This window comes from Armigeres subalbatus, chromosome 1, assembly GCF_024139115.2.
Source record: "Armigeres subalbatus isolate Guangzhou_Male chromosome 1, GZ_Asu_2, whole genome shotgun sequence".
Taxonomy (NCBI): Eukaryota; Metazoa; Arthropoda; class Insecta; order Diptera; family Culicidae; genus Armigeres; species Armigeres subalbatus.
Genome location: NC_085139.1, coordinates 293,644,551 through 293,672,274, shown reverse-complemented (window position 1 = coordinate 293,672,274; position 27,724 = coordinate 293,644,551). Strand labels below are relative to the sequence as shown.

The window sequence follows — 27,724 nt, the reverse complement described above, 5'->3', positions numbered from 1 at the left end:
AATGTCCTGCCCGTGTGTGCCTAGGTTCATTAACATTCCGTCACCGTTGTCTGCCACATCGCCATTCAGGTGCTCTTCGTAGTGCTGCCGCCACATTTGGATCACCTCACATTCGTTTGTAAGATGGTTCCCGTTTATGTCCTTACACACACCGTCCCTAGTGCAGCGGTTGCGGTGTTTCGAATGGCAGATCGAATACCTCTCCAGCCATCTTCAAGAGATGCTGCGCCTGGCTGCTCTTTCGTTGGGAGTGCCACTTCAAGCTGCTGCGCGTAGTCTTGGGCTAGTCTACCGTCTTGTAGCCGCCCAATGTTTAGCCGCGGCGGACGACTCAAACGATTTGGTTTTCCGTTACTTGATTAGGTGATTTCCATGTAGCCTTGTGGCTATTCTTGCGGGGGAAGAAAGTGCTTCGGACTACCATTCTGCGGGAGGCTACAAAGTTTATACATCGTTGGCCGTTGTCGTTGCAGACTATCCGGTCCGATGACCGGTCTATACATTTCCTCCCTTCTTACCTGAGCGTTCATGTCGCCGCTCCCGCTGCTGCTCCCCAATACTAACACATAAATTAAGAAATAAACCATGAAATTGTTCGAACCAAGTAACGGCTCCGTTATGCCTCCTGGCTTCAAAGCTTTCAAATAAATATGATAAACAAATGAATTTATAATAAAGTAAATACCTCCGAATCAGTTCATAATCGTCACAAAAAAACTGTTTTCGTCGTTACGCAAAACATGTCTTATGGCATACTACATTATCGTGGATACAATCCTTGGTCATCACCAATCTACCGAAAAGGAAAATAAACCGGAATCAACGGATTCCAGAACCGTCATATGTTCGGAGTTTTTCATTATTATTTTAACGACTTTTCTTTCAATTCCTTACAGAATAACAACACACCAAATAACATTTAAAATACATTTATTAATTTTTTTGTTTTTGTGTTCTTTTATGTTCACAGGACTATGTTTCAACTGCCTCTCTTTCCCATTTTCGCTTCGTTCATCTTCGTTTCCATTGTTTTTTTTTGTTGCAGTTGCTTTTTGTTTTGTTTTTTTTTCTCTCTTCTATTGTTGTCTCATCGTAGCAGAAGAATGTTTCCTGTTTCCAATGGTATTAATCTGCTTTTTCTTACCGTTCCATTTTCTCAATTCTGTCGTTCTTGTAGCCGTGTGGGCCTTGAAAACACATTCCAACAATGGGGTGTGAGCCTTCTCTTGATTTTGTTTCTTCACTCACGTTCGCTCGTGTTTCAACTATTTTGTTTTTTACTGTTTTGCGTACTCCCCATCGTTTGATTCCTCACAGCTTATTTTCTTGTCAATGTTTGTTTTTTAAATGTTGTTTAAATCTGTCTTTGATTTTTCTCCACTTTCATCTTGCTTCTTTTTTAGATTCTGTTTTTTTTTTGTTTCATCGTATTCATATGTGTGTTTTTTTAAGTGTTGTTGTCTGCTTCAATATATCAAAAAAGTGGAACCGAAAAAGTTGAGATTTCCATTTTTTTATGTTTCATCTTGTGTTACGTGTTTTTGTTTTCATGTTTCAGTGTCACGCTCACGCACACAGACCCGCGATCGTTTGGGGATCGCATTCGAGAGGTGTGGTGTGTACGATAGACTGAATTGACTGTTACGCGCCCAACCATTTTTGATTGAATGTGGTGAACGGAAACAAATTGCTATTCGGAGTTCTTTGCATTTTTTGTAAGTTTTTTCTTCGCGGAAGTTTCACTTTTGTACGATTCCGTTTTGCAACGTGGAGGCAAATTCTTCAACCGGAATCATTTGTCGGAAACTTCCGGGTTGGGTGCGTTGGTTTCTTACTTAGTTGCTAGTTTTCTGAGTTTTTAGTAAAAATTAGTTACACTTTTATTAGTCTCTCCCCTTTTTTTGCTATCACTTCGCACCTTCCTTGTGAGATTTTGGTTTGTGTATTTACTTAAAATGCGTTTAGAGTGTATTCTCACATCTTTCCTCTATTTTTTGGTTTTCTTATAAAAAATAAAGTTTCTGTTTGTGTTTGAATGTCCTTGACATGTTTTCAAGTTTGTCGCTCCGCTCTAACTCAATAGATAAACAAATTCGCTCAACAACGTGTTTGTTTTGCACAGCAACTTCTCACATTCTCTGGCTTTGTTTACCTTTGCACTGCGTTAGTGTAAATAGGTCATCTTCCCGTTTTAATTCCCCCGCTGTCTACTAGGCAAGCGCCGCGTTCGCGGCATTCCAAATCCGCAGCCGAGTCTCGTTAGTTTAATGCATCGCTATATTCATTTACCTATAACTTTCACCTTCTGCTTTGAGTTCCGGTGTGTAAGTGTATAAAAAAACGAAAACTTAACTGTGTCGATGATATCAATCAAACTCATTCGTGTGTTTTGTCCAAGTGCACTAAAACGCGCATTTGGAGCGTCCAGATTGAACTTTGAAACGAAAAGAAAACTGCGATAAGTTGTGAAACATGTTCAACTTGCGCGTAACAACTTGCTGTCACTGAAATCTGAAATGTTTACCGATTTACACTTTTGGTTCTACACAGAACTTTTTTTTGCGTGTAGCTTGTTTACTGCGTTGAGCGATTCAGTGTTGCCATGTCAACCGATGCGAAAGTTTGTTTGTTCGTTTGCTTTCGGGTGGAGAAGCTAATGCCGAATATTGTTTTATTTTGGTTGATTATATTCAGTTTAGAGCCCCATAACCAAGTATAATCGCTGTGTCGGCTTAGGTTGTCGCTAAACCCGAAAGACGGTCGAAACTTTTGAATTTTGGCGATGACATTGCCGATCCGTAGTTTACGGTTGACCGATACAAGCAGGCTTCGAACTATTTTGAATGCTGCTGAACTGTCAGTTCTGTTGTTTCAGCAGTTGCTTTTTCATCCGTATTTGATCGATATATTGTCAAATTTATACAGTGATATATGAGCAATTTTATTTACTACCTTCCATCAGGTAATAATATTAAAAATTTCATATCTAAAAATAACTCAAACAAGTTTGTAACAAAAACGAAAGGCATTTTACGGAAACTTAACGTTTTGAACGTTTTAACGTCACTTTTGATTTGAAATGCTTGAGCAGAGTTCGTTTCGCAAAGAGCTTCATTTCTGAGCAAATGGTGGCTGTACCACGCGGAAGGTCCAGGGTTTCTACAATAACATTCTTGCAATGCAAATATGGTTTAATTTCTATGATTTTTTTAATGCCAAATAACGTAATCTTATGACTTTATATGAAGTAAAAACAATTGAAATTTGTTGAAAGACGAACTGAAATCTAGGTCTTCATCATTTTATTATATTCCATCACTGAAAGAAAAACGTATCCAAAAATTAAAGCGGACCAGCTCAACGTGGCGTTCAGGTCACCATCTTTTCCGCAGCAATTGCTGCTTCATGCGACGAAACGAACAAACGAATGTTTTGGCAATTTCTGCTTCAAATTTGAACCTATCATATAATCATTTGACTCGTTAACAATTCATAGCAATGGAGCGCAAGAACTCAGAAACTCAAATCAGTCTTTTATCCGTTTAGTGGAAAATATTCATTCGTTTTTAGAAAACTTCCTTGTTTTAATCCTTTTATTTAAATTTTAAAGATTTGCTTATCTTGCATTTAGTGAGCAGACAGAATTATTATTTTACAGTGTTTCTCCCGTCGCGGAAGAGTGGCGAACAGCGGGGCAACGGGACCGTGCGCTGGCAACCGTCGTCAGTGGCGTTGTTTTGGAGGTCAACGCCTGCTGCGGCCGCGGCACCCGATCTGACATTTGCGCCCGTGTTGCCATCTTCCGGGCTAGATTTTTTGGCACAATGTTTCACATGTTCTTCCATTCCACTTAACACTAATATTTTTTTTAGAGATTTTTGTGTAGATTTAAGTTTCTTACAATCGATTCAATGAGTTGTTCACTGCAACTGTAGGAAAGTGTTCGTATTTACATTAACTTTTATTTCCACTGTGTTCCATATATAATAGCTCTAATAACTGCGCTGTGAATTTGATGTATCTGTTTCAAAACAAACCCGCTTCTATTCTGTTTCAATGCACTGCGAAAATTTGGTTTGCGTCAAAAATACTGAACCAAAGAATGCGAACAAAACGACTTTATTCTGTTTCAAATGCTTTTGTTTACCTAAAAATGTGACTTGTTTACAATAAGTGAAACATATCCACGTCCTACGCTGTCCCTTGTATCATATTAGACTATGTACATACCAAGATTAGATCTGGCATCGATTTTGCCCTAAAAAGTATCTCTATATGCAAAATTACTTCCTTCAATAATCGTAATGTCAATACCTTCAATAAAGTTTATTAAAATATGCCGAACTCGGAGGTCGGATGGCCGTCCTCCTCGCCCGGTTTGTCGCCTACTGTCGTAACAAAAGTGGGCAAAAACTTTGTCCGGAAACAACGAATGAAAACAAATCCGCGCTTAATCGTCACACAGCCATATTGTTTCAAATTTTATCCCTTTTGTATGGAACCAAAGCTGTCGAAATTCCGTTTGCAGAAATCAAAAAAGTACAAAAAACGCGGCTCTCTGTACAGATCCGGTCAATTCGTCTCCCCCTCATCTTTCTTATGTAGTTGCACAGGATATGTATAAAAAACTAGAAATATATAAAACATTCATATATTCATATATGTATATATTTACTTTTTTCTTCTGTGTGAGTGTGTTCGTTTTTCTTTTATTTCCAATATAGCGTTCAACGACAGAGTGTGTCTGTGTGTGTGTGTTTTATTTCTATTTCCTCTTCTTAAATCTTAACAACGGAGAAGTTTCGATCTTTTGCACACCGAATCGAACGAGTTGCAAATCGAAGAAACTGTGTCTATTTGTGTGTGTGTGGGGGGAGATGTAAAGGAGGAGGAGTAGGCGGTGACAAAACAACACCACGGTTTCGGACAGCTGTTAAACATCAACAAAACAGTTCCTGGTTTCATAAATGTCTATAGATTTTTTTTGTTTGTTTTGTTTTTTTTTCTTCTGTGAAGTGACAGTGTGTTGAGATTAGATTTTCGTTAAAGATTTCTATTTCTGTTCATAAAATTACAACCAGTTTCATAACCACACTAGTTATAGGTAATGCTACTATGCTATCGTATTTAGTCGAATTACTCCCGTTTGCTCGATTCGTTTCCAGAGAGAGAGCACCCCTACACTGGTCAAATTCACCTCCAGTTTCTCGAATGCTCCCCCTGTCTTCCGTACCTCCATAAGCCGATTCGTTCGAATTTGATTTGTTTCACCTTCGTTTCCAAGGTTAAGGTGTTTCGTTGACTGTCGTGTATTGCCTTACACCCTAATGCCCCATATAAGACCATGAGAGTAGTTCTGACGAGAGAGGTAATGACAGCGTTTGTGTCATGTTCCAATACAAAAATAAAAGTTCGGGACAAAATCTGGCTAAAAATAGTTCTCTCAACGTTTTTGATGATTTTGTTTCTCTTCTATGTTGGACAGTTGTCATTTAATAATATGCGATTCTCAACCTTAGGTTTCCTCAGTTAGTTTCTAGTTTATTAGTGTTTAAGAGTATCTGTCAGTTTAATTCATTCTAATGTTAGCTGCCTTGATTTTCTGGTTTTTCTTCGTGAATTCATAAACGTACTCATTTTCTTCAGTTGTTGAATATGTCTCATTGATTTGAATCAGTTGCTTCAGTTTGTTGTTGTGTGATGTAATCAGTTCCACATGTTTTGTTTTTCGTTCATGCTTCTTAATACTTACAAATGTCAGCGTTTTTGTTTGTTTTCTTCATCGTTAGTATTTTGTTTACACTGGAAGGGCTGCCGCTTCGGAGGATATCTGCGACGACGAAGCTGGTGAAATTAGAGTTGTGGTGGCGGTACCGTGCGGGAGGCCCAAGTATTTCTCCTCAAAGACTCGTTCCTGTAGAAATTGAAGGAAGAACAGAAACAATTTTGTAACTGTTATGTCACGAGAAACTATTTTGGAAGTCACATAGAAAAGCTAAATGCTTTAAGAATTTAATTCATGATATATTCAAGCTGAGGAGCCTTCTGGCAAAAAAACTGAATAGCCTTTTGTCAAGAGGTTCAAAAGCCTCCTTTCAAATGGCTCGGAAGTCTCCCCCCAAGAGGCTTGGAAGCTTCTTTCCAAGAGGTTTGGAAGCCTCCTTCCAAGAGGTTTGGAAGCCTCCTTCCAAGAGGTTTGGAAGCCTCCTTCCAAGAGGTTTGGAAGCCTCCTTCCAAGAGGTTTGGAAGCCTCCTTCCAAGAGGCTTGGAAGCCTCCTTCCAAGAGGCTTGGAAGCCTCCTTCCAAGAGGCTTGGAAGCCTCCTTCCAAGAGGCTTGGAAGCCTCCTTCCAAGAGGCTTGGAAGCCTCCTTCCAAGAGGCTTGGAAGCCTCCTTCCAAGAGGCTTGGAAGCCTCCTTCCAAAAGGCTCGGAAGCCTCCTTCCAAGAGGCTCGGAAGCCTCCTTCCAAGAGGCTCGGAAGAGGCTTGGAAGCTTTTTATTCAAGAGGCTCGCAAGCCTCCTTCCAAGAGGTTTGGAAGCCTCCTTCCAAGAGGCTTGGAAACCTCCTTTCAAGAGGCTCGGAAGCCTCCTTCTAAGAGGCTCGGAAGCCTCCTTCTAAGATGCTCGCAAGCCTCCTTCCAAGAGGCTCGCAAGCCTCCTTCCAAGAGGCTCGCAAGCCTCCTTCCAAAAGGCTTGGAAGCCTCCTTCCAAAAGGCTTGGAAGCCTCCTTCCAAAAGGCTTGGAAGCCTCCTTCCAAGAGGCTCAGGCCTCCTTCCAAGAGGCTCAGGCCTCCTTCCAAGAGGCTCAGAAGCCTCCTTCCAAGAGGCTCAGAAGCCTCCTTCCAAGAGGCTCAGAAGCCTCCTTCCAAGAGGCTCAAGCCTCCTTCCAAGAGGCTCAGAAGCCTCCTTCCAAGAGGCTCAGAAGCCTCCTTCCAAGAGGCTCAGAAGCCTCCTTCCAAGAGGCTCAGCCTCCTTCCAAGAGGCTCAGAAGCCTCCTTCCAAGAGGCTCAGGCCTCCTTTCAAGAGGCTCAGAAGCCTCCTTCCAAGAGGCTCAGGCCTCCTTCCAAGAGGCTCAGGCCTCCTTCCAAGAGGCTCAGAAGCCTCCTTCCAAGAGGCTCAGGCCTCCTTCCAAGAGGCTCAGAAGCCTCCTTCCAAGAGGCTCAGGCCTCCTTCCAAGAGGCTCGGAAGCCTCCTTCCAAGAGGCTCAAGCCTCCTTCCAAGAGGCTCGGAAGCCTCCTTCCAAGAGGCTCAGAAGCCTCCTTCCAAGAGGCTCAGAGCCTCCTTCCAAGAGGCTCAAGCCTCCTTCAAGAGGCTCAGGCCTCCTTCCAAGAGGCTTGGAGGCCTCTTTACAAGAGGCTTGAAAGCCTCCTTCCAAGAGGCTCAGAAGCCTCCTTCCAAGAGGCTCAGGCCTCCTTCCAAGAGGCTCAGAAGCCTCCTTCCAAGAGGCTCAGAAGCCTCCTTCCAAGAGGCTCAGAAGCCTCCTTCCAAGAGGCTCCAGCCTCCTTCCAAGAGGCTCAGGCCTCCTTCCAAGAGGCTCAGAAGCCTCCTTCCAAGAGGCTCAGAAGCCTCCTTCCAAGAGGCTCGGAAGCCTCCTTCCAAGAGGCTCGGAAGCCTCCTTCCAAGAGGCTCGGAAGCCTCCTTCCAAGAGGCTCGGAAGCCTCCTTCCAAGAGGCTCGGAAGCCTCCTTCCAAGAGGCTCGGAAGCCTCCTTCCAAGAGGCTTGGAGGCCTTCTTCCAAGAGGCTTGGAGGCCTCTTTACAAGAGGCTTGAAAGCCTCCTTCCAAGAGGCTTGGAAGCTTTTTTTTCAAGAGGCTCGGAAGCCTCCTTCCAAGAGGTTTGGAAGCCTCCTTCCAAGAGGTTTGGAAGCCTCCTTCCAAGAGGTTTGGAAGCCTCCTTCCAAGAGGCTTGGAAGCCTCCTTCCAAGGGGCTCGGAAGCTTCCTTCCAAGAGGCTCGGAAGCCTCCTTCCAAGAGGCTCGCAAGCCTCCTTCCAAGAGGCTCGCAAGCCTCCTTCCAAGAGGCTCGCAAGCCTCCTTCGAAGAGGCTCGGAAGCCTCCTTCCAAGAGGCTTGGAAGCCTCCTTCCAAGAGGCTCGGAAGCCTCCTTCCAAGAGGCTCAGAAGCCTCCTTTCAAGAGGCTTAGAAGCCTCCTTCCAAATGGCTCAGAAGCCTCCTTCCAAGAGGCTCAGAAGCCTATTTCCAAGAGGCCCGGAAACCTCCTTCCAAGAGGCCTCCAGCGTCCTTCCAAGAGGCTCAGAAGCCTCCTTCCAAGAGGCTCAGAAGCCTCCTTCCAAGAGGCTCAGGCCTCCTTCCAAGAGGCTCAGAAGCCTCCTTCCAAGAGGCTCAGAAGCCTCCTTCCAAGAGGCTCAGAAGCCTCCTTCCAAGAGGCTCAGGCCTCCTTCCAAGAGGCTCAGGAAGCCTCCTTCAAGAGGCTCAGAAGCCTCCTTCCAAGAGGCTCAGAAGCCTCCTTCCAAGAGGCTCAGAAGCCTCCTTCCAAGAGGCTCAGAAGCCTCCTTCCAAGAGGCTCAGAAGCCTCCTTCCAAGAGGCTCAGAGCCTCCTTCCAAGAGGCTCAAGCCTCCTTCCAAGAGGCTCAGAAGCCTCCTTCCAAGAGGCTCAGAAGCCTACTTCCAAGAGGCTCGGAAGCCTCCTTCCAAGAGGCTCGGAAGCCTCCTTCCAAGAGGCTCGGAAGCCTCCTTCCAAGAGGCTCGGAAGACTTCTTCCAAGAGGCTTGGAAGCCTTCTTCCAAGAGGCTTGGAAGCCTCCTTCCAAGAGGCTCAAGCCTCCTTCCAAGAGGCCTCGGAAGCCTCCTTCAAGAGGCTCAGAGCCTCCTTCAAGAGGCTTGAAGCCTCCTTCCAAGAGGCTTGGAAGCCTCCTTTCAAGAGGCTAGGAAGCCTCCTTTCAAGAGGCTCGGAAGCCTCCTTCCAAGAGGCTCGGAAGCCTCCTTCCAAGAGGCTCGGAAGCCTCCTTCCAAGAGGCTCGGAAGCCTCCTTCCAAGATGCTTGGAAGCCTCCTTCCAAGATGCTTGGAAGCCTCTTGGCAAGAGGCTCGGAAGCCTTCTTTTCAAGAAGCTCGGAAGCCTCCTTTCGAGAGGCTTGGAAACCTCCTTTCGAGAGGCTCGGAAACCTCCTTTCAAGAGGCTCAGAGCCTCCTTCCAAGAGGCCTCGAAGCCTCCTTCCAAGAGGCTCAGAAGCCTACTTCCAAGAGGCTCAGGCCTCCTTCCAAGAGGCTCAGAAGTCTCCTTCCAAGAGGCTCGAAAGCATCCTTTCAAGAGGCTTGGAAGCCTCCATTCAAGAGGCTTGGAAGCCTCCTTTCGAGAGGCTTGGAGGCCTTCTTTCAAGAGGCTTGGAAGCCTTCATCCAAGATGCTTGGAAGCCTCCTTCCAAGATGCTTGGAAGCCTCCTTCAAGAGGCTCGGAAGCCATCTTGCAAGAGGCTCGGAAGCCTCCTTCCAAGAGGCTCAGGCCTCCTTCCAAGAGGCTCAGGCCTCCTTTCAAGAGGCTTGGAAGCCTTTTTCCAAGAGGCTCGGAAGCCTCCTTCCAAGAGGCTCGGAAGCCTCCTTCCAAGAGGCTCGGAAGCCTCCTTTCAAGAGGCTTGGAAGCCTCCTTTCAAGAGGCTTGGAAGCCTCCTTCCAAGAGGCTCGGAAGCCTTCTTCCAAGAGGCTCGGAAGCCTCCTTCCAAGATGCTCGGAAGCCTCCTTCCAAGAGGCTTGGAAGCCTCCTTTCAAGAGGCTTGGAAACTTTCAAGAGGCTTGGAAACTTTCAAGAGGCTTGGAAGCCTCTTTTCAAGAGGCTTGGAAGCCTCCTTTCAAGAGGCTTGGAAGCCTCCTTTCAAGAGGCTTGGAAGCCTCCTTTCAAGAGGCTTGGAAGCCTCCTTTCAAGAGGCTTGGAAGCCTCCTTTCAAGAGGCTCGGAAGCCTCCTTTCAAGAGGCTCAGAAGCCTCCTTTCAAGAGGCTCAGAAGCCTCCTTTCAAGAGGCTCAGAAGGCTCCTTTCAAGAGGCCTCAGAAGCCTCCTTTCAAGAGGCTCAGGCCTCCTTTCAAGAGGCTCAGAAGCCTCCTTTCAACAGGCTCAGGCCTCCTTTCAACAGGCTCAGAAGCCTCCTTTCAACAGGCTCAGAAGCCTCCTTTCCAAGAGGCTCAGAAGCCTCCTTTCAAGAGGCTCGGCCTCCTTTCAAGAGGCTCAGAAGCCTCCTTTCAAGAGGCCTCAGAAGCCTCCTTTCAAGAGGCTCAGAAGCCTCCTTTCAAGAGGCCTCGGAAGCCTCCTTTCAAGAGGCTCAGGAAGCCTCCTTTCAAGAGGCTCGGCCTCCTTTCAAGAGGCTCAGAAGCCTCCTTCCAAGAGGCTCAGAAGCCTCCTTCCAAGAGGCTCAGGGCCTCCTTCCAAGAGGCTCAGAAGCCTCCTTCCAAGAGGCTCAGAAGCCTCCTTCCAAGAGGCCTCAGAAGCCTCCTTCCAAGAGGCTCGGAAGCCTCCTTCCAAGAGGCTCAAAGCCTCCTTCCAAGAGGCTCAGGCCTCCTTCCAAGAGGCTCAGAAGCCTCCTTCCAAGAGGCTCGGAAGCCTCCTTCCAAGAGGCTCAGAAGCCTCCTTCCAAGAGGCTCAGGCCTCCTTCCAAGAGGCTCAGAAGCCTCCTTCCAAGAGGCTCAAGCCTCCTTCCAAGAGGCTCAGAAGCCTCCTTCCAAGAGGCTCAGAAGCCTCCTTCCAAGAGGCTCAGAAGCCTCCTTCCAAGAGGCCTCAAGCCTCCTTCCAAGAGGCTCAAGCCTCCTTCCAAGAGGCTCGGAAGCCTCCTTCCAAGAGGCTCGGAAGCCTCCTTCCAAGAGGCTCGGAAGCCTCCTTCCAAGAGGCTCGGAAGCCTCCTTCCAAGAGGCTCGGAAGCCTCCTTCCAAGAGGCTCGGAAGCCTCCTACCAAGAGGCTCGGAAGCCTCCTTCCAAGAGGCTCGGATGCCTCCTTTCAAGAGGCTCGGATGCCTCCCTTCAAGAGGCTCGGAAGCCTCCTTTCAAAAGGCTCGGAAACCTCCTTTCAAGAGGCTCGGATGCCTCCTTTCAAGAGGCTCGGAAGCCTCCTTTCAAAAGGCTCGGAAGCCTCCTTTTAAGAGGCTCGGATGCCTCCTTTCAAGAGGCTCGGATGCCTCCTTTCAAGAGGCTCGGATGCCTCCTTTCAAGAGGCTCGGATGGCTCCTTTCAAGAGGCTCGGAAGTCTCTTTTCAATAGGCTCGGAAGCCTCCTTGCAAGAGGCTAGGAAGCCGCCTTTCAAGAGGTTCGGAAGCCTTCTTTCAAGAGGCTTGGAAGCCTCCTTTCAAGAGGCTCGGAATCCTCCTTTCAAGAGGCTCGGAAGCCTCCTTTCAAAAGGCTCGGAAGCCTCCTTTCAAGAGGCTCGGAAGAGTCCTTGCAAAAGGCATGAAGAATCTTTGAATCCTGGTGGGGTGTTTGCAATAGACTTTAAAGATGTTTTCTAACTTGTTATATTTTTTTTCCTACGTTGGGCTTCTTCCTTGAATAAAGCTTTTTGAAATCTTTTTACGAGGCAAGGAAAACTCTTCTTAAAAAGTTTTCTTCAAAAGCCATGCCACCTTCATTTCCAGAGGCATGGAAAGTTTCATCCAAAGCTGCGGGCTCAAAATCTCATTAATAAAGACATTTAAAAAAAATCATCCAAAGTTTTTGGTTGGAATGCTTTTTCTATGAGTATAGTAAAAAAGATTGGGAGGCTTTCTCAAAGAGGCTTGTAAGGCTTGTCTACCTTCAAAAACCGTTGATAGCCCCTTGAAGGCCTCATGCGGCTGCAAGTCGCCTTCAAGATGTTTGGAAGACACCCTTCATATCGTTCTTATTGTCCAAGTAAGTTTGTTCGTTTTTCAAATCAATTATTTATAATCTACGCAAAAGTCTTTCCTTAGAGCGGGACACTCACCTGAGCCCGGTCGTACTTCAGCCGCTTCCAGATGGTGTTGCGTGCCGTCGCCGGCGGTCCCTCACCCGGATGGTGGTGATGGCACAGCCCGTCCACGCCGTTGTAGTTCGGGTTGGTGAACGTGAGCACGTCGCTTCCGCTGCGGGACGTTTTCCGGCTCTGTTTCCGTTTGGAATTCACAATCAGCACTGGTCGGTGGGGAGTCATTGCCGAGGGACGCACAAGAAGGCGATTCATGGTGAGTGAATGGTGTGACGTGTTTTTTGAGTGGGGGTTCGAGTTACATTTAGCAAGCAGAGACACACAGAAAACCAGAATGCGGAACGAAACACATGGAACAACAGATGAAACGGGTGATTTTGTTAGTGATGATCTTTGGGGGGTGAGAAGTTCATAGGTGGTGGTAATGAAAACTGATTGGTTGGAATGTTACCTAGGATGGTGATCACAATTATGACGACTATGCCGGCCAAGATGGCCGTAGCGATGATGACCAATTGGGCGTGCATTCGGTTTTTGCTGAGCATGGTGGACCCGTTGGACACGGGCGGTTTGGGTTCCGACGTGGACGTGATCTCGTCGTTAGGCTTGATCGGAACGTTGAAGGCCGGTTCAAGGCTGCAATGGTTCTCGTCTGGAACGTCTGGGCAACCGCATACGTAGCGTGTCTCGGCGAAGAGGCATAGATGGCTGCAGCCGCCGTTGTCCTGACCACAAGGGTTCCAATCATGTGGTTGACGACTGCCGGACACCGAACGAATCTCAAGGGCGCCTCTTAGCCCAAAACGAACTTCCTCCACTGGAGCAGCGACCCGTTTCGGAGCTCTCTGAACCGATTTATTGTGCCAGTCGGTCCAGTACATGTAGTCAGCGGTCAGCGTGAATCCAAAGGAATGTGCGGCCTGCGAGATCACCCGAGTGCGGCGTTTCCCGTCAAAGTCACACATCTCAATCCGATCCTGCTGAGCGTCGGCCCAGTACAGCTTCTTCATAGCGAAGTCAATGGCCAAACCTGTGGGGAATCCGAGCTCCGAATCGATAATGCTACGCCGCTCCGAACCATCCATGTAAGCCCGTTCGATTCTCGGTGCCTGGCCCCAGTCGGTCCAGAACATGAAGCCTCGCTTCGGGTACAAAATGATCGACCGTGGGTCGTCCAAGCCTCCGGTCAGTACGGCCTTGCGACAGGAACCATCCAAACGGGACACCTCGATCTTCTTCAAGGCCGCATCCGTCCAGTACAGATTATCGGCCAACCAGTCAACGGCAATGCCGTTCGGAGTGCTGAGACCACTGCTGACGATCACTTTGGTGCTGGAGAAGTCGTTGATGCTGACTCGCCGGATGGCATCGACGTTGACGTCCGCGTAGAAAATGTACATCCGGTCGAAGTGGTAGTCCAGTGCGACCACTCCATGAACTCCTTCAATTGGCAGAACAACGTCGAACATGTCCTGGGTGTCCAGCGAGATGCGACCGATACCGGACCGGAGGGCAATCAACAAGTATTCCTGTGTGAGAGTAAAAAGGAAGAAATGAGATCTGTCTCCAAGGCATAGAGCAATTATCTTACCTCAGGGATTGTCCTACATTCCTTGTTGCTACCGTCTTTCATGAGTAATCCAGTCGGACACTTGCAACTGTACCCTCCGGGAGTTCGAAGACACAGATGAGAACACCCGCCGTTGTTTTTGCCGCATAGATTGTCCTGATTATCAGTCGAACCGAGAACAACTTTAACATCCATGAGCTCTTCCAAATCTTTTGCGACCTTCCGAACTTTGCTGGTGTTGATCTTAATAACTGAATGCAAAGCTTTGGTTATCCAATCCGTCCAGTAGACCGTACTCGTTGTCACCGTCAAAGCGTACGGGTGCGACAGGTTGTTCAGCAGAACCTTTCGTGAATTTCCGTTAAAGTCACACGATTCGATTCTCTTGGACTTGGAGTCCGTCCAATAGATGCGGTTCTCCACGCTGTCCACGGCAAGTCCGCTAACGAAGCCCAAATCGGTCGTGACGATACTCTTTCTGTGTTCTCCATCCATGTCTGCCCGCTCTATCACTGGATCCTTACGCCAGTCGGACCAGAACAGGTGTCCGCTATCGTAATCCAGTGCGATACCCCGCGGATGGATGAGATTGTGCCACACGAGAACGGTTCTCACACTGCCATCCAATTCGCTGACCTCGATCGAACACCGGATGGAATCGGCCCAGTAGATCTTGCGACCCACCGAGTCGATCACCAACGAATCGACACTGTCCATGCTCTCGCTGAGCACCTGTTTGACGTGCATTCCGTTCTGGGAGGATCGCATGATCACATCCTCGACCGTATCGGCCCAGTAGACATCGCCGGTGTCGGTGTCGACGTCCAGGGCCACGGCATTCGATATCGGAGGCAACGGCAGCACAACGTCGATCTGGTAATCACTGTCCAATGAAACCTGGCGTATGTCGGTGCGGTGGGCGAAGATCAGGTACTTGGATGGTCCATCCTTGCAGGTCTTGGCGTCATCCTGTTAGAGAGGTGAGAAACATATTAGACGATAGCTAGGTTGATAATAACAAAGAACTTACGTTGAGTTGAATTCCAATCGGACAGGCGCAAGTATGTCTCGTTGGACTCAGTAGACAAATGTACGAGCATCCCCCGTTGCGAGGTTTGCAAGGGTTGCGGACATCCTTCCGAGTTCGATGGAACACTCTAATATCCATCAGATCCGTATTGTTCGCCAAAACCACCTCCCTCCCTTGGCCGGTGAGTTTATCGGCCACCTGAATGCTGTGCGTGTCCCAATCCGTCCAGTAAACCTTCTTGTCGTACACATCCAATCCGAATGGGTGCTTCAAACCGTCCGTGATCAACCGATTGCGACCCGTTCCATCGAAATTGACAAACTCCAGCAGCTTCGTACCGCCGTCCACAAAATACAGTCGATGGTTGTCAGTATCCAGCGCCAGTCCATTTGGCCATTGCAGATTCTCCGATACCAAGGTTACTCGACCAGTTCCGTCCATTCCGGCTCTCTCAATCAACGGATTGGAACCCCAGTCCGACCAGAACATGTAACCGTCGCTCGGATGAACGACGATATCCCTCGGTTTGTCCAACTTTTCCCAAATCAGAAGCGTCCTCTGTTTTCCGTCCGTACTGGCTACCTCGATTCTGTTGGTTCCCGCATCGGTCCAGTAGATCTTATCGGTGATCCAATCCAGGGCCAATCCAGCCGGTGAGATCAGGTTCGACTTGATGATCGCTTCCTGCTGGCTTCCGTTGATGAATGCCCGGCTGATGATACTCTTGCCTACGTCCGTCCAGTAGATCACGTTCGTTTGACTGCACCAATCGATCGCTACGTTGGACTTGATGCCATCCAGTGGGACCACCATATCCACCCCTTTGCTGGGATTCTGCTGATCGAGTTGACGCACTCGGATGTCCTTCTTACGCGCGATCAACAACAGCTTATCCGGGACATTCGAGCAAGTTCGCTGATCTCCTTTCAGTGACAAACCAATTGGACAAGCACATCTTCTATGGTTGCGATTCGGTAGGCAAAGATGCGAACATCCACCTCGGCGACCAGCCGAGTCCAATTGGCACCGATTCTGGTAGTCCGGTTGACGCGATGGGTGGAAACTCTGGATGTCCATTGGAAAATGCAAACCTTCATGAACAATTCGATATCCGCGTCCGTTGACTTTGTTCGCTGACGAGACGGTCCTCGTGTGCCAATCCGTCCAGTACATGGAATCTTCGAATAGCGTCATGGCGAACGGATGCGGAAGATTGTTGCTCAGGATTTTCTTCCGTCCCTTACCGTCAAAGTCGGCGCTCTCGATGACGTGCTTTGCATCGGCCCAGTAGATACGGTCCGTTGTGTAATCAATCGCCAAGCCGTTGGGCCAGAAAATGGATTCCGAAACTATGGTTCGCCTATCAGAACCATCCATGAAGGATTTTTCGATCTTTGGCACCGTGCCCCAGTCCGTCCAGAAAATGGTTGCCTTACCGGGGTGGACTGCGATCGCCCGAGGTTTGTCCAAATCATTTGCCGCGATCACCGCCCGGAGTTTGCCATCAAACGTGGATACTTCGACCCTGCGGGTTCCCGAATCGGTCCAGAACAGTAGATCATGGATCCAATCAACGGCCAATCCTCCGGGTGATTCCAATCCCCACTTTATGACATCCCGAACTCCGGTTCCATTCAAATACGATCGCTTTATTACGTCGATTGAAACATCCGTCCAAAACAGGAGATCCTTGTTGTAATGATAATCCAGCGCGATTGCATTCGGCAAGCCTTTAACAATCGACGTAAACTGGTTATTGCTAAGCGAAACCTGCCTGATGTCAGCTCGGTTGGCCATCAATAGCTTCACGGCTCCTCCAACGGCTTTACAAGTTCTGTTGTCCGGTCTGAGGACGTACCCCGGTTTGCAATCGCAGCGGAAGCTACCGACCGTGTTGATGCACTCCTGTGAGCAAACCGGATTGTTGGTGATCGTACACTCGTCGATGTCGGTACAGTTGAAGCCATTGCCATGCAGCAGGAATCCCATCCGGCATTTGCATTCCTCTCGTCCACTGTAAGCCGTAATACATTGCTGCTCACATGAACTTTGAGCGCCGCATCGGTGAACTATTGGACAACGTTGCTCGTCTTCGCCGTTAACACAATCCTTGTGACCATCGCAAACATTTTTCTGATTGATGCACAACCTACGAAAGATAAAGCCCTCTGTTAGATCGACGCAACTGATCTATGAGTCTACGATACTTACGGATCGTTGGAGCTGTTTCGACTGCTGGATGAACACGCGAATTGGTTGATTTCACACTTGATTTCGCAGTCCTGTTCGTCCTCTCCTCGCTTGCAATCAGCGGATCCATCGCAAACCCATGAGCGCTATTAAAAAAGCAACATCCGTGATATTTCTTCATGATCGTAACCCTCCAAAACCCCCAACTCACCAAAATACACCGCCCATCCTTGCAAGTGTACTCATCCGGCGAACAGGTCCGCCCAGCCAACTTATCCACCGGACATCCCTTCTCGTCCTCTCCGTTGTTACAATCCTGCTTATCGTCGCACCGCCACTGCACCGGAATGCAGTCCCCATCGTCGCACTTGAACTCGTTGGCCGTGCACATCACCTGCTTCTTGGGACATCCTTCCTCGTCGCTCCAATCGCCACAGTCGTTGTCGCCGTCGCAGCGGAACCGGTTCAGCACGCAACGGCCACCGGGACCGCCCAGTCCGCCCAGCGTTCCCTTGCACTTGAACTCTCCGTCCGGGCAAATCTGCATCGGCCGGTCGCACGCATTTTCGTCCGACTCGTCGATGCAGTCCGGTTCGCCGTCGCACTCGAACGAAGCCGAAATGCAGGACCCGTCGCGGCAGCGGAACTCGTCCTGGGTGCATCTGTGAATGAGGTGAAATAGAGGGCTGTTAAAAAATATCCGAACACGCCGAAAGCTGTGGACAAGGAATATCAAGCGAATAATACAGTTATAATATGCGGTTCTAACTATGGATCTGGAAAGAATAAACAGAATATTTATTATGAAATCTTTAAAAAGCTAGAGAAATGGGTGGTTAATAAACCCCCACCCCAAACGGTTTTTTTTAAAGAATGCACTTGAAGTGTACTCATTTGAAAACCATTTTGAGTTCTTCTAAAATTTTTAGCGGAATCCCTGAGGGACTTCCTAGCGGAATCCCTGAGGGACTTCCTAGGGGAATCCCTGAAGGACTTCCTAGCGGAATCCCGGAGGGACTTCCTAGCGGAATCCCGGAGGGACTTCCTAGCGGAATCCCGGAGGGACTTCCTAGCGGAATCCCGGAGGGACTTCCTAGCGGAATCCCGGAGGGACTTCCTAGCGGAATCCCGGAGGGACTTCCTAGCGGAATCCCGGAGGGACTTCCTAGCGGAATCCCGGAGGGACTTCCTAGCGGAATCCCGGAGGGACTTCCTAGCGGAATCCCGGAGGGACTTCCTAGCGGAATCCCGGAGGGACTTCCTAGCGGAATCCCGGAGGGACTTCCTAGCGGAATCCCGGAGGGACTTCCTAGCGGAATCCCGGAGGGACTTCCTAGCGGAATCCCGGAGGGACTTCCTAGCGGAATCCCGGAGGGACTTCCTAGCGGAATCCCGGAGGGATTTCCTGGCGGAATCCCGGAGGAATTTCCTAGCTGAATCCCGAAGGGACTTCCTAACAGAATCGCCTTATGAATGCAGGCTTTCGTTTGATATTCGGATCAATTGTCTTGTGATGCTTTCGTCAATCATCGGATCCTTTCGGATGCGCCACTCTAGGCACTGGAGACACCGAACCGCCATCAGATAACTATTTGAACCAAGTTGTCGTATTTCCACAAAAGCGCGGTCTCAAATCGTTGCCCGTCGTGTCTGGTGGATTCTATGAGTACTTGCTTTGCTCGCTGGACAGATGAAGACTCAGGTATCTGTACGACGTCGACTACCAAGCTGCTTCACCAAAGCCGTCCATCCTGGCATTCACAATCATGGAAGCTGCGCAGCGCACATGATCATCATTTTCATTGTGTGATCCGTACACTGCCCAAGCAACCAGAAGTTCGGATAAGAAGGGCTATTTTGGCTTAATCAGCTCTCATTTTAAGTAATTTTTTTGTATGTAACGGAACTTTAAGTGAACTTTAAAGTTCCGTTTAGGATGCTTGGAACTTGATGTGAACCATAGTGAACCAATTAGTTCGGTTAAGAGTAAATTTAAGTAAAATCTGAACTTCTGGTTGCTTGGGTGTCCACACAAGTCTTGAATTTGCCGCAATAGGTTCTCCTGGTTGCTCTTCACGAACTTCCAGCATTGTAGTAACATGGGCGTTATCATTTCCAATGAGAATTCGGGGAAGAGCATTCTCATGTCCCTTAAGTGGTCAGATACAGAAAAGCTTGCGCCAACTCCGTGAACCTAACGATTGCAGTTGAAGATCTAGCTTACGCACCGTGCGCACATCCTTTATTTGTTTATTTGTCTATTTGTACACATTCGTCTGACACTTTAGTGGTCTTAATGAACAATTAGTGCTCAATATACTAACTCACTAAAACTTACAACATATAGAAAAGTAAAAAAAAAAATGAGTTTTTTAGCCTTGAAAATAGTTGTCGTCTTCATGAGAGTCGTTCTTGAAAGGTCCGCGTGGTTAAGTTGAAATCAAGCAGTTCAAAAACGTCATTGAAAACACTATACATAAATCTAATAGGATCATGCTGACCATATTCAACGTTTCGCGTTTCAAGGTGAAGGAAATTCTGCTGGCGTAGAATTCTTGTTGGAGCGCAAATATTGATCTCAGTTAGAACAGATGGGGCGTCAATTTCTCCTTTTAAAATTTACAAATACAGCCTGAGCGATGGTTCGTCGTCGTTCTAGGGTTTGTAGTTCAAGAAGTTGGCAACGTTCTTCATATGAAGGCAGGTTTGTGGCATCATTCCACGGGAGGAAGCGAAGAGCATAACGTACATTTTTTTTCTGAACTGATTCGATCGTAGCAATCCAGTTGGCGTGGTATGGACATCAGGAAACCACACTTGACTTCAAAATGGATCGTACCAGCAAGCAATACAGTGATCGCAGGCAGAATAGATCACGGAATTCTGAAGAAATTTTGAGTATGAATCCAAGCTGTCTATTTGTTTTAGAAATTACTTCAGAGTAGTGGACTCGAAATGTGGGGCCACACAATCAAGCATAACACCCAAGTCTCGTATATGCGTTACTCTTTGCAACGGCTGGACTGCGATGATGGTGTAGTCAAAGACAAATAGTTTGGTCTTTCGATGAAACGAGATGATCCTGCATTTAGCAATGCTAACTGTCATGAAGTTTCTGGAACACCACATTTCAAAACAATCTACCATCTTCTGAAGCTCTATGCAATCTTGTCGACCCTTAATTATCATGTAGATCTTGATATCGTCTGCGAAAAACGATCGGCATCCGAGTGGCAACAGTGTATCGATTTCTTTTATGAATAGTACAAAAAGCAACGGGCCCAGATTGCTTCCTTGAGATACTCCGGAAATGGTACAAAACGTTTCAGACTTTTCGGTTCCTATTTTGACACATAGTGTGGTATTAGACAGGTACGATCTTAACCATGAGACACATGCGGGAGAAACGCCAATTTTCTTCAATCTAGGGCGAACCTGGTTGCTTTGTTTACACCAGATATCTTCAGCGCCATTTGTTGAGAATTCAATTCAATGCGCTTTACACTAGCAGTCCACTGCTGACACAAAGGAAGAGTTTCTCCAGTAACGCCCAATTGCTTTGCGATTTCTTCTTCTAACAACGTCTTTGCTGATCCATTGTCCAAGAAAGCGTACGCTGCCACCGACTAGGAGTTGCACTGGAATTATGCGAAACAGTGTCGCCCTGCCAGATAAGTGGCTGTTGGTGAAATAGAGGTAATAAACTATAGAGGACGATTGTCGCTGCGGTTCCCTTTGTTATCGTCCCCAAACATGTTGGGTACCTATCTGTCAAAACGTTCTGATTTTTCCTTCGTTGACATTTAGTGCCATATCCTCGCCAGCAAAAGATGTTTCGCCAGTGACGACAGCGACAATCTCCCTCTATAGTTTATTACCTCTATTGCTGGTGATCGCGTTTGTTCCTTAGAGTTGACATGTTTCTCTTTCATTTCCACTTTTTGTTTTGAGTGGAGCAGTGTGTAATGTCCAGCCCCCTGAAACGGCTGTCATCTGCATACAATGCGATTGAAGCCGAAAACTTGGTGCTAGCTGTCAAGTTGTGGCTTTAAGCACGGAACACAGTGAGGCATGCGGCAATATCGCTCGAGAGCAGATTTAATTCGAATAAAAAAATAACAGTGTTTTTATAAACAGTGTTTTTATATTTTAGGCTGTTGTTGAAAGAAAAAGCGTACCATCTAAAATATGTTTCAAAACTATATTGCAAATATCTCTATAACTGATTCGTACACTTCAGATACACCTAGCGCAAAAGTTATCCGCACAGTCTTATCACAATAACAGATTTTTGTTAAGTGTGCCTGATACCTATGTCGATATCTAAGCAAGTTGATATATGTCTGAAGGAACTTGAAAAATATTTGTTATTGTGACAAAGAGTGGGCTATGGACTTATTAACATTAGAAAGCCTTTAATTCCTAATGCATCTTTTTGTTTGAAAATCAATTTTCACAAACGGAAAAAATAAAACTGCAAACCAATTGACCTTCCTGTCAAATTTTTTTGTAGGTAAGTGAAAAATGGAACTTTTAAGTTTATGATTTGTATTAGTATGGAAATATAATTAACTTTCTAAGAATCGCCAAAAATAGCACAAAAAATCTTTTTTGAGATCTTTAGCAGTGACATGTTTTATTTGAGTGCAAATTAATTACGAAACTTCCTGTTCACGGCTTAACGGCTACAGAATTTTCCAGTGTTTCTGTTATTCGGCCATTTCACTCAATGTTACAAAACATCTTAGCAGTTTTTCGGGTTTTCTAGAACAAACTTTCAGATTTCATTTAGTCAGCTCAAAGAACTGATAATTTGGAGACGATTCTTAAGATTGACTCAATCGACAAAAATACAAATGTTACACATTTGTAACACGGGCAATATAGCTAGGTTTCTCTTCAGCTAAACATAACTTATCTCCGGTAATTGGCAGTTCGATAGTTAATCTTTTTCATCTCTTGACTTTTACGCTAAGTCCATGATGCTTCAAAAAACTATTATTCTGTCAACACACAAATTGTCCAGTTCAAAGCAAAATTTTATCCTCAATGCGATATCCACTTCCAGTTGAATCAGATCAAATGCAAACAAAAAAGATTTTTCTTAAAAAAAAAAGCGGTTCCAACAGTTTTCCAAAAAACAACTGTCGATGAATCGTAAGATGACTAAGTAGAATAATTCATTTTAGTTTCGACGCTCTTCTGGATCCACATCATAGTAAGCTCAAGTTTGTAACCAACAAACTATATTAATTTTCCGGTTCAGGCATCCCTAAATTGTCAAAAACGGATGATAACTGACAGAGTTACAATATATTTATTAAATTTCACCCAAAATTTGCTTGTCCCAGTCCCAGCACCGTACCCAAACATGAGTTAAATTTTTGTAGTCATTACCAATGCCAATAAATGACGAAAACAGAACAATATAATTTAAGTTATTGAAATTTAAATTTTTACGATAGAAAATTATTTTGCGATAATGAATTATTGACAGTGGCTGATTTTCAACCTGCCGCTTCCACATACAGGCGCTGTCGTATATGCGCAAATAGCCAGCATGAGTTAACCGCCAGAAATTTGTATGGCGAAAGACATCTAAAGCAGGTTTTCTCAAATTTAGAAACTTTTCATGAAAAACTATTTGGTACCGGTTATGTAGGAAGGTGTCCGCTACTACGCCTACCAAATATTTTTTCGATGAAGGTGCTTGATTTTGAGAAATCGAGCCTTAGATGCCTTTCGCCATACTGATTTCAGAAAGTTAACTCCTAGTGTGCCGCTGTAAGCACGCTCAAAGCAGGTGATTCATTGAACACCCGCGCGAAATGTAATCGGTACAATATGAACGGAGCTTTAAACTTCATAAAAAGCACTAGCGCCACGCCAACAAACGGTGGCTTCAAGAACTAGTGCCTGTTTCACGGGGTTGATAATGTCGATACCGACAACCGTCAATCTCACATTTGTGCCAAATTCTGCACGTACGCTTTCCATGGATTCTCAAGCAGATTCGACACAGTCCCAGCGTTTCCGTTGTCCTCCAGCGCTCGTCTAACGGTTTTTACACGATATCCAGCGTTTTTGGAAACGAGGCAAGCGATACCATTGGTTCGTTCTTTTTTCTCGATAAAATATCCGCCTTCGCAGAGTGCTTCTCTGTCTCTTTCGTAGAATGCACACAGCAGAAACTTCTATCTTGAGTGCCCTTTGCGCCTCGTTGTTGTGGCGACGGCTGTTGTAGCTGTGGTTTGTGATCGTTTTATTTATTATTTATTTAGTTAACATCTAAACAGATAACACTGAATCAACAATTTGACGCCACAATACACGGTTCAAGGCCGCATCTCTCCATCCTCGAATGCGCCCCACGCTCGCCAAGTCGTTTTGCACCTAGTCTGCCCACCTCGCTCGCTGTGCTCCACGTCGTCTCGTACCTGCCGGATCGGAAGCGAACACCATCTTTGCAGGGTTGCTGTCTGGTATTCTTGCAACATGTCCTGCTCATCGTATCCTTCCGGCTTTTGCTACCTTCTGGATACTGGGTTCGCCGTAGAGTGGGGTGAGCTCGTGGTTCATTTTCGCCGCCACACAGTCTTCTTGCACACCCCGAAGATGGTCCTAAGCACCCGCCTCTCGAATACTCTGAGTGCTTGCAAGTCCTCCTCGAGCATTGTCCATGTTTCTTGTCCGTAGAGGACAACCGGTCTTATCAGCGTCTCCGTCATGACACATTTGGTGCGGTGGTGAATCTTTTTGAACGCACTTTCTTCCGGAGCCCGTAGTAGGCCCGACTTCCACAGATGATGCGCCTTCGTATTTCACGACTAACATTGTTATCAGTCGTTAGTAAGGATCCAAGGTAGACGAATTCCTCGGCCACTTCGAAGGTATCCCCGTCTATCGTAACACTGCTTCCCAGGTGGGCCCTGTCGCGCTCGGTTCCGCCTCGGTTGTCTTCAATGCATTCACCACTAGTCCAAGTTTTGTTGCCTCACGTTTCAGGTGGGTGTACAGTTCTGCCACCTTTGCAAATGTTCGGCCGACAATGTCCATGTCATCCGCGAAGAAAATAAATGGACTGGATCTGAGAAAATCGTATCCACCGTTGCTTTGATCAGTATGGTAAGCTTCCTTGGGAAGCTGTTCTCTTCCATAATTTTCCATAGCTCTACGCGGTCTATACTGTCGGGGGCTGGTTGGCTTCCATCGTTCGCTGAACTGACGTAGTCATCTCCTCCGCTGCCTTGACTTTCTCTGCCTGTACTCTCAGCACCATTTAAATGTTCCTGGTAGTACTGCTTCCACCTTTCGATCACCACACGTTCGTCCGTCAAGATGCTCCCGCATCCTTATTTCTGCACATTTCAGCTCGCGGCACGAAGCCTTTGCGGGATGCGTTGAGCTTCTGATAGAACTTGTGTGCTTCTTGAGAACGGCATAGCTGTTCCATCTCCTCGCACTCCGCTTCTTCCAGGCGGCGTTCCTTCTCCTGAAAAAGGCGGGCATGCTGTCTCCGCTTCCGTCTTTAACGTTCCACGTTCTGCCAGGTAGCTTGCTGCAGCGCGACCGCCCGCGCTGCGTCCTTCTCCTCCAGAATCTGTCTGCACTCTTCGTCGAACCAATCGTTCCATCTACTTCGTCCCACATACCCGACGTTATTCTCCGTCGTTAATCTATATACATAAAAATGAATTTCTGTCTGTCTGAACCTTATAGACTCCGAAACTACTGAACCGATCGGCGAGAAAATTTATATGCAGATGTTTTTGGGGTCGGGGAAGGTTCTTAAGATGGTTCGAGACCCCTCCCTCCTTTGGAAAGGGGGGCTCTCATACAAATGAAACCGAAATTTTGGCATAACTCGAGAACTAATCAATTTTAGGCGAAACGAAGTTCGTCGGGTCTGCTAATAATAAATAAAATTATTCCTCATTGTAATCCTAAAGTAACTGGAATAGAATGTAATCCTTGAAAAGTTCCTTCTCGAGAGATATCTCGTGCTGCTTTAACTGTATTCCAGCAGTCCTCAATAGGGGCACTTAGACCTGTGCGCCGGTCATATAATCGGCGGCGGCGGCGTAGTGGTCACTTTTGCCCCAGCGGCGGCGGCGTCACGGCGGCGCGCTGTTGGCTTTTATCGGCGGCGGCGTGAACCGGCGTGGATGAAAAAATCAATGGCTAAAAAAATCAATTTTAACGCGAATTTTTTAATTCACGCTGTTTTGATTCACACGGTACGAATCGCTCGTATAAAAATCGACTTCAGTGGATTAAAATTGTAATATTCGATCGATCATCAAACAGCACATTCCATAGTAAATTACCAGCGACACTAATAAGTACCTCAAAATGTTATTTAAATTTAAACTATTTTATTATTCTTTGATTTTGATAAATCAAAATTTAACAACGAATTCTGCTTCACTATTCGAAATTCGCAATATTGAGAATTAGACTTCGGTGTCATAGGACTAATTTGTTAATATTTTTTCCCAAAAGCTTTCCTAATTCAGGATTTTGATAAAATCCAGTCGATTTACTTCTCAATATATCTAAATTTCAGAAAAATTCTAACTACTATGCTTTGAGTTACATATATAATTAGGCAATGTATGAGCGGCTGCATATCTAGTATATTTAGAGAATTTGCAGTTCGTTCACCTGCAGTGACCCTTGGATCCTGGAACGACATTCACGATGGAATCCACTTATGACAACCACAATGGACAGTTTACTCCCCACATCGCGTTCTTGTATGCACAAATCTCAATAGATGATCAACATAACTAAAATGAGCTCTCGCTGAGTAAGACTGGGGCACGATGACCTACCAAATTGAATATTTTCCTTAAAAGTTGGTTAAATATGACAAAAAAAAGTTCTTGGTGGGTTCCTGAAGAGATTTCCGGAGGAAACTACGATTTTTTTTGACGTTTCATTAGAAATTCCTTTGTAAAACCCTATAAGAAATTCTGCGGAAACTCATATAGGCATTTTTTCAAAAACCATTAAGGCTCTCGTTGGGAAATTCCTTTAGTAAAACCACAGGTAAAACCATAGAATATTCTTTCAGGATTTCATTTAGAAATTTGTTAAGGATGTAATATTTTCCGAAAAAATCCTAAAACAATTTCCGAAGAAATTGCTGAAAAAATCTTCGAAGGGGTTCAAAAAGGATTCTCCGAGGGAATAGTGAAAAGAGTTTGTACAGACATTTCTGGCAAAATTTTTGAAGTAATTTTCAAAAGAACTTAGTGTAAAAATACTTCATCCGAACTTGGCCAACTTCACTATTGATCCCACGACGGACTTCCCACAAATCACACCAAGGAAATACAAAACCGAACTAGCTTGTTTCCTTGCTAAAAGTAGACTCGTTTATTCGTCATAAGGAACAAAGGTTTGGGCACGCAGGCCTTGCTTATTATATGTATAGGTATTTTATAATTTTGCCCGGAAGCACCGACTTCAAAAATAGTTTACATTAGGGAGCCGAAGGGATTCCCGCAGAAAAATAATAAAGAATCTTTTCAGTAAATTTCGAAAAAATGTGCTAGGGAATTCCTAGAAGAATTTCCGAATGGCTTCCAAAACCAATTTCTGAAGAAATTTCTTTGAATGAATTTCTGAAGAGATTCCCGAAAAATCAAAAGAAATGGAGAATGTTCCCAAGTAACAAAAGTTTTACAACGCTCTTGAAGACCATAATTTACTCTTCAAGAGTGTTATAAAACCTGCATAAAAACAAAATGTTACTAGGTTTGAGACAGAATTACTGAGGAAATGACCAAGAACTTCTTCCTTAAGTTACCGAAGAATTTTCAAACGATTACCCGTAGAAATTCCCAAGGAATTACTTTAGGTAGTTCTGAAAGAATTCCTATGGGAATTTCAGGAAAAGATGCCAAAGAACTTGCTAAGGAACCCATAGAGGAATTTCTTAAAAATTTCCAAGGTTTTTTTTCCTAAAAAAAATCCGGAGGAATTCCTAAAATAATCCTCCATATTAATCAGTTCAATCAAAGGTAATTGCCTATTTCCGGGGATTAAACCACCCGACTTGGACGTTAATTTACAATGTTATGAAAACTCATATGTGAATATGTACGTTATGTGGAAGATATTGATTTGGAAAATGTATTGGAGGTAACCACTTTCCCTCACCTTTCCTACTCACGCTCCTCTAATGTGGACGTGTACAATACACATGTGGAAGTATTGGCTTGCGAGTGGATTGCGAGTGATTTGACTATGCGTCCAATTTGGGAATCTCGAGCTCGTTCAGTAGCCGCTAGGTTGCGAAGGCCGACGAAGGTCCTTCGTAGCTTAGTTGGTTAAAGCACCAGTCTAGCGTACTGTAGGGTCATGGGTTCGAGTCCCATCGAAGGGAAAGTGGTTACCTCCAATACATTTTCCAAATCAATATCTTCCACATAACGTACATATTCACATATGAGTTTTCATAACATTGTAAACCTCCATATTAATTTCCGAAAAAAATCCTAAGCAAACTAAGACTAAAGAGACTAAAGACTAAACATATTTCCGAAGAAATCTGTAAATGAATTTCTGAAGGAATTTTTTGAGAAATTCTAGAATATTTTCCGTCGATATTTCAAAAGCGATTTGCGAATGATTTTCGGAAGGTACATCCGGAAGAATTTCTAAGGGAGTTACGAAAGAATTCCTAAAGGATTTTATGAAGAAATTCCTAAAGCAATTTCCTACGACATTTTTAAAGGAATTTCCAAAAGAACGAACCTTAACAAATTTCCTATGGTTTTCTTAAACAAAGGAATACGTGTAGGAAATTCTGACGTAATTCCTGAGGTAAATTTTAAGGAATATCCGAAAGAATTTCCGAAGAACTTTCTGGGATTCGTTCCCGGAGGAGTTTTTGTAGATCTTTTTTTTAGGGAATTCCTGGACGAATCTTCAAAGAAATCTCTGGAGGAAATTGCGAATAAATTACTGGGAAAAATTCCAAAGGAATTCTTGAAGAAATCTAGGAATTACATCAGAAATACCAGTAGGCATTTTCTCTGAAATTCTATTGGG

General features: G+C 45.6%; 1 protein-coding gene across 3 annotated transcripts in view; it reads right to left on the bottom strand.

Moving 5' to 3' along the window:
- Nucleotides 1-913: 913 nt before the first annotated feature.
- LOC134207729 (low-density lipoprotein receptor-related protein 4) overlaps nt 914-27,724 on the bottom strand; it is a 374,845-nt gene continuing 348,034 nt past the window's right edge. For 2 of the 3 annotated variants that reach the window (XM_062683578.1, XM_062683577.1), the window contains exons 4-10: nt 16,875-17,325; nt 16,685-16,809; nt 14,474-16,622; nt 13,465-14,412; nt 12,325-13,402; nt 11,892-12,079; nt 914-5,914 (exon numbers count right to left, since the gene is read on the bottom strand). In XM_062683578.1, the coding sequence (XP_062539562.1) occupies nt 5,798-5,914; nt 11,892-12,079; nt 12,325-13,402; nt 13,465-14,412; nt 14,474-16,622; nt 16,685-16,809; nt 16,875-17,325 (5,056 nt within the window). In that variant the 3' untranslated portion in view covers nt 914-5,797. The remainder of the gene's footprint in view (nt 5,915-11,891; nt 12,080-12,324; nt 13,403-13,464; nt 14,413-14,473; nt 16,623-16,684; nt 16,810-16,874; nt 17,326-27,724) is intronic. The other variant, XR_009978414.1, reaches the window with a different exon arrangement.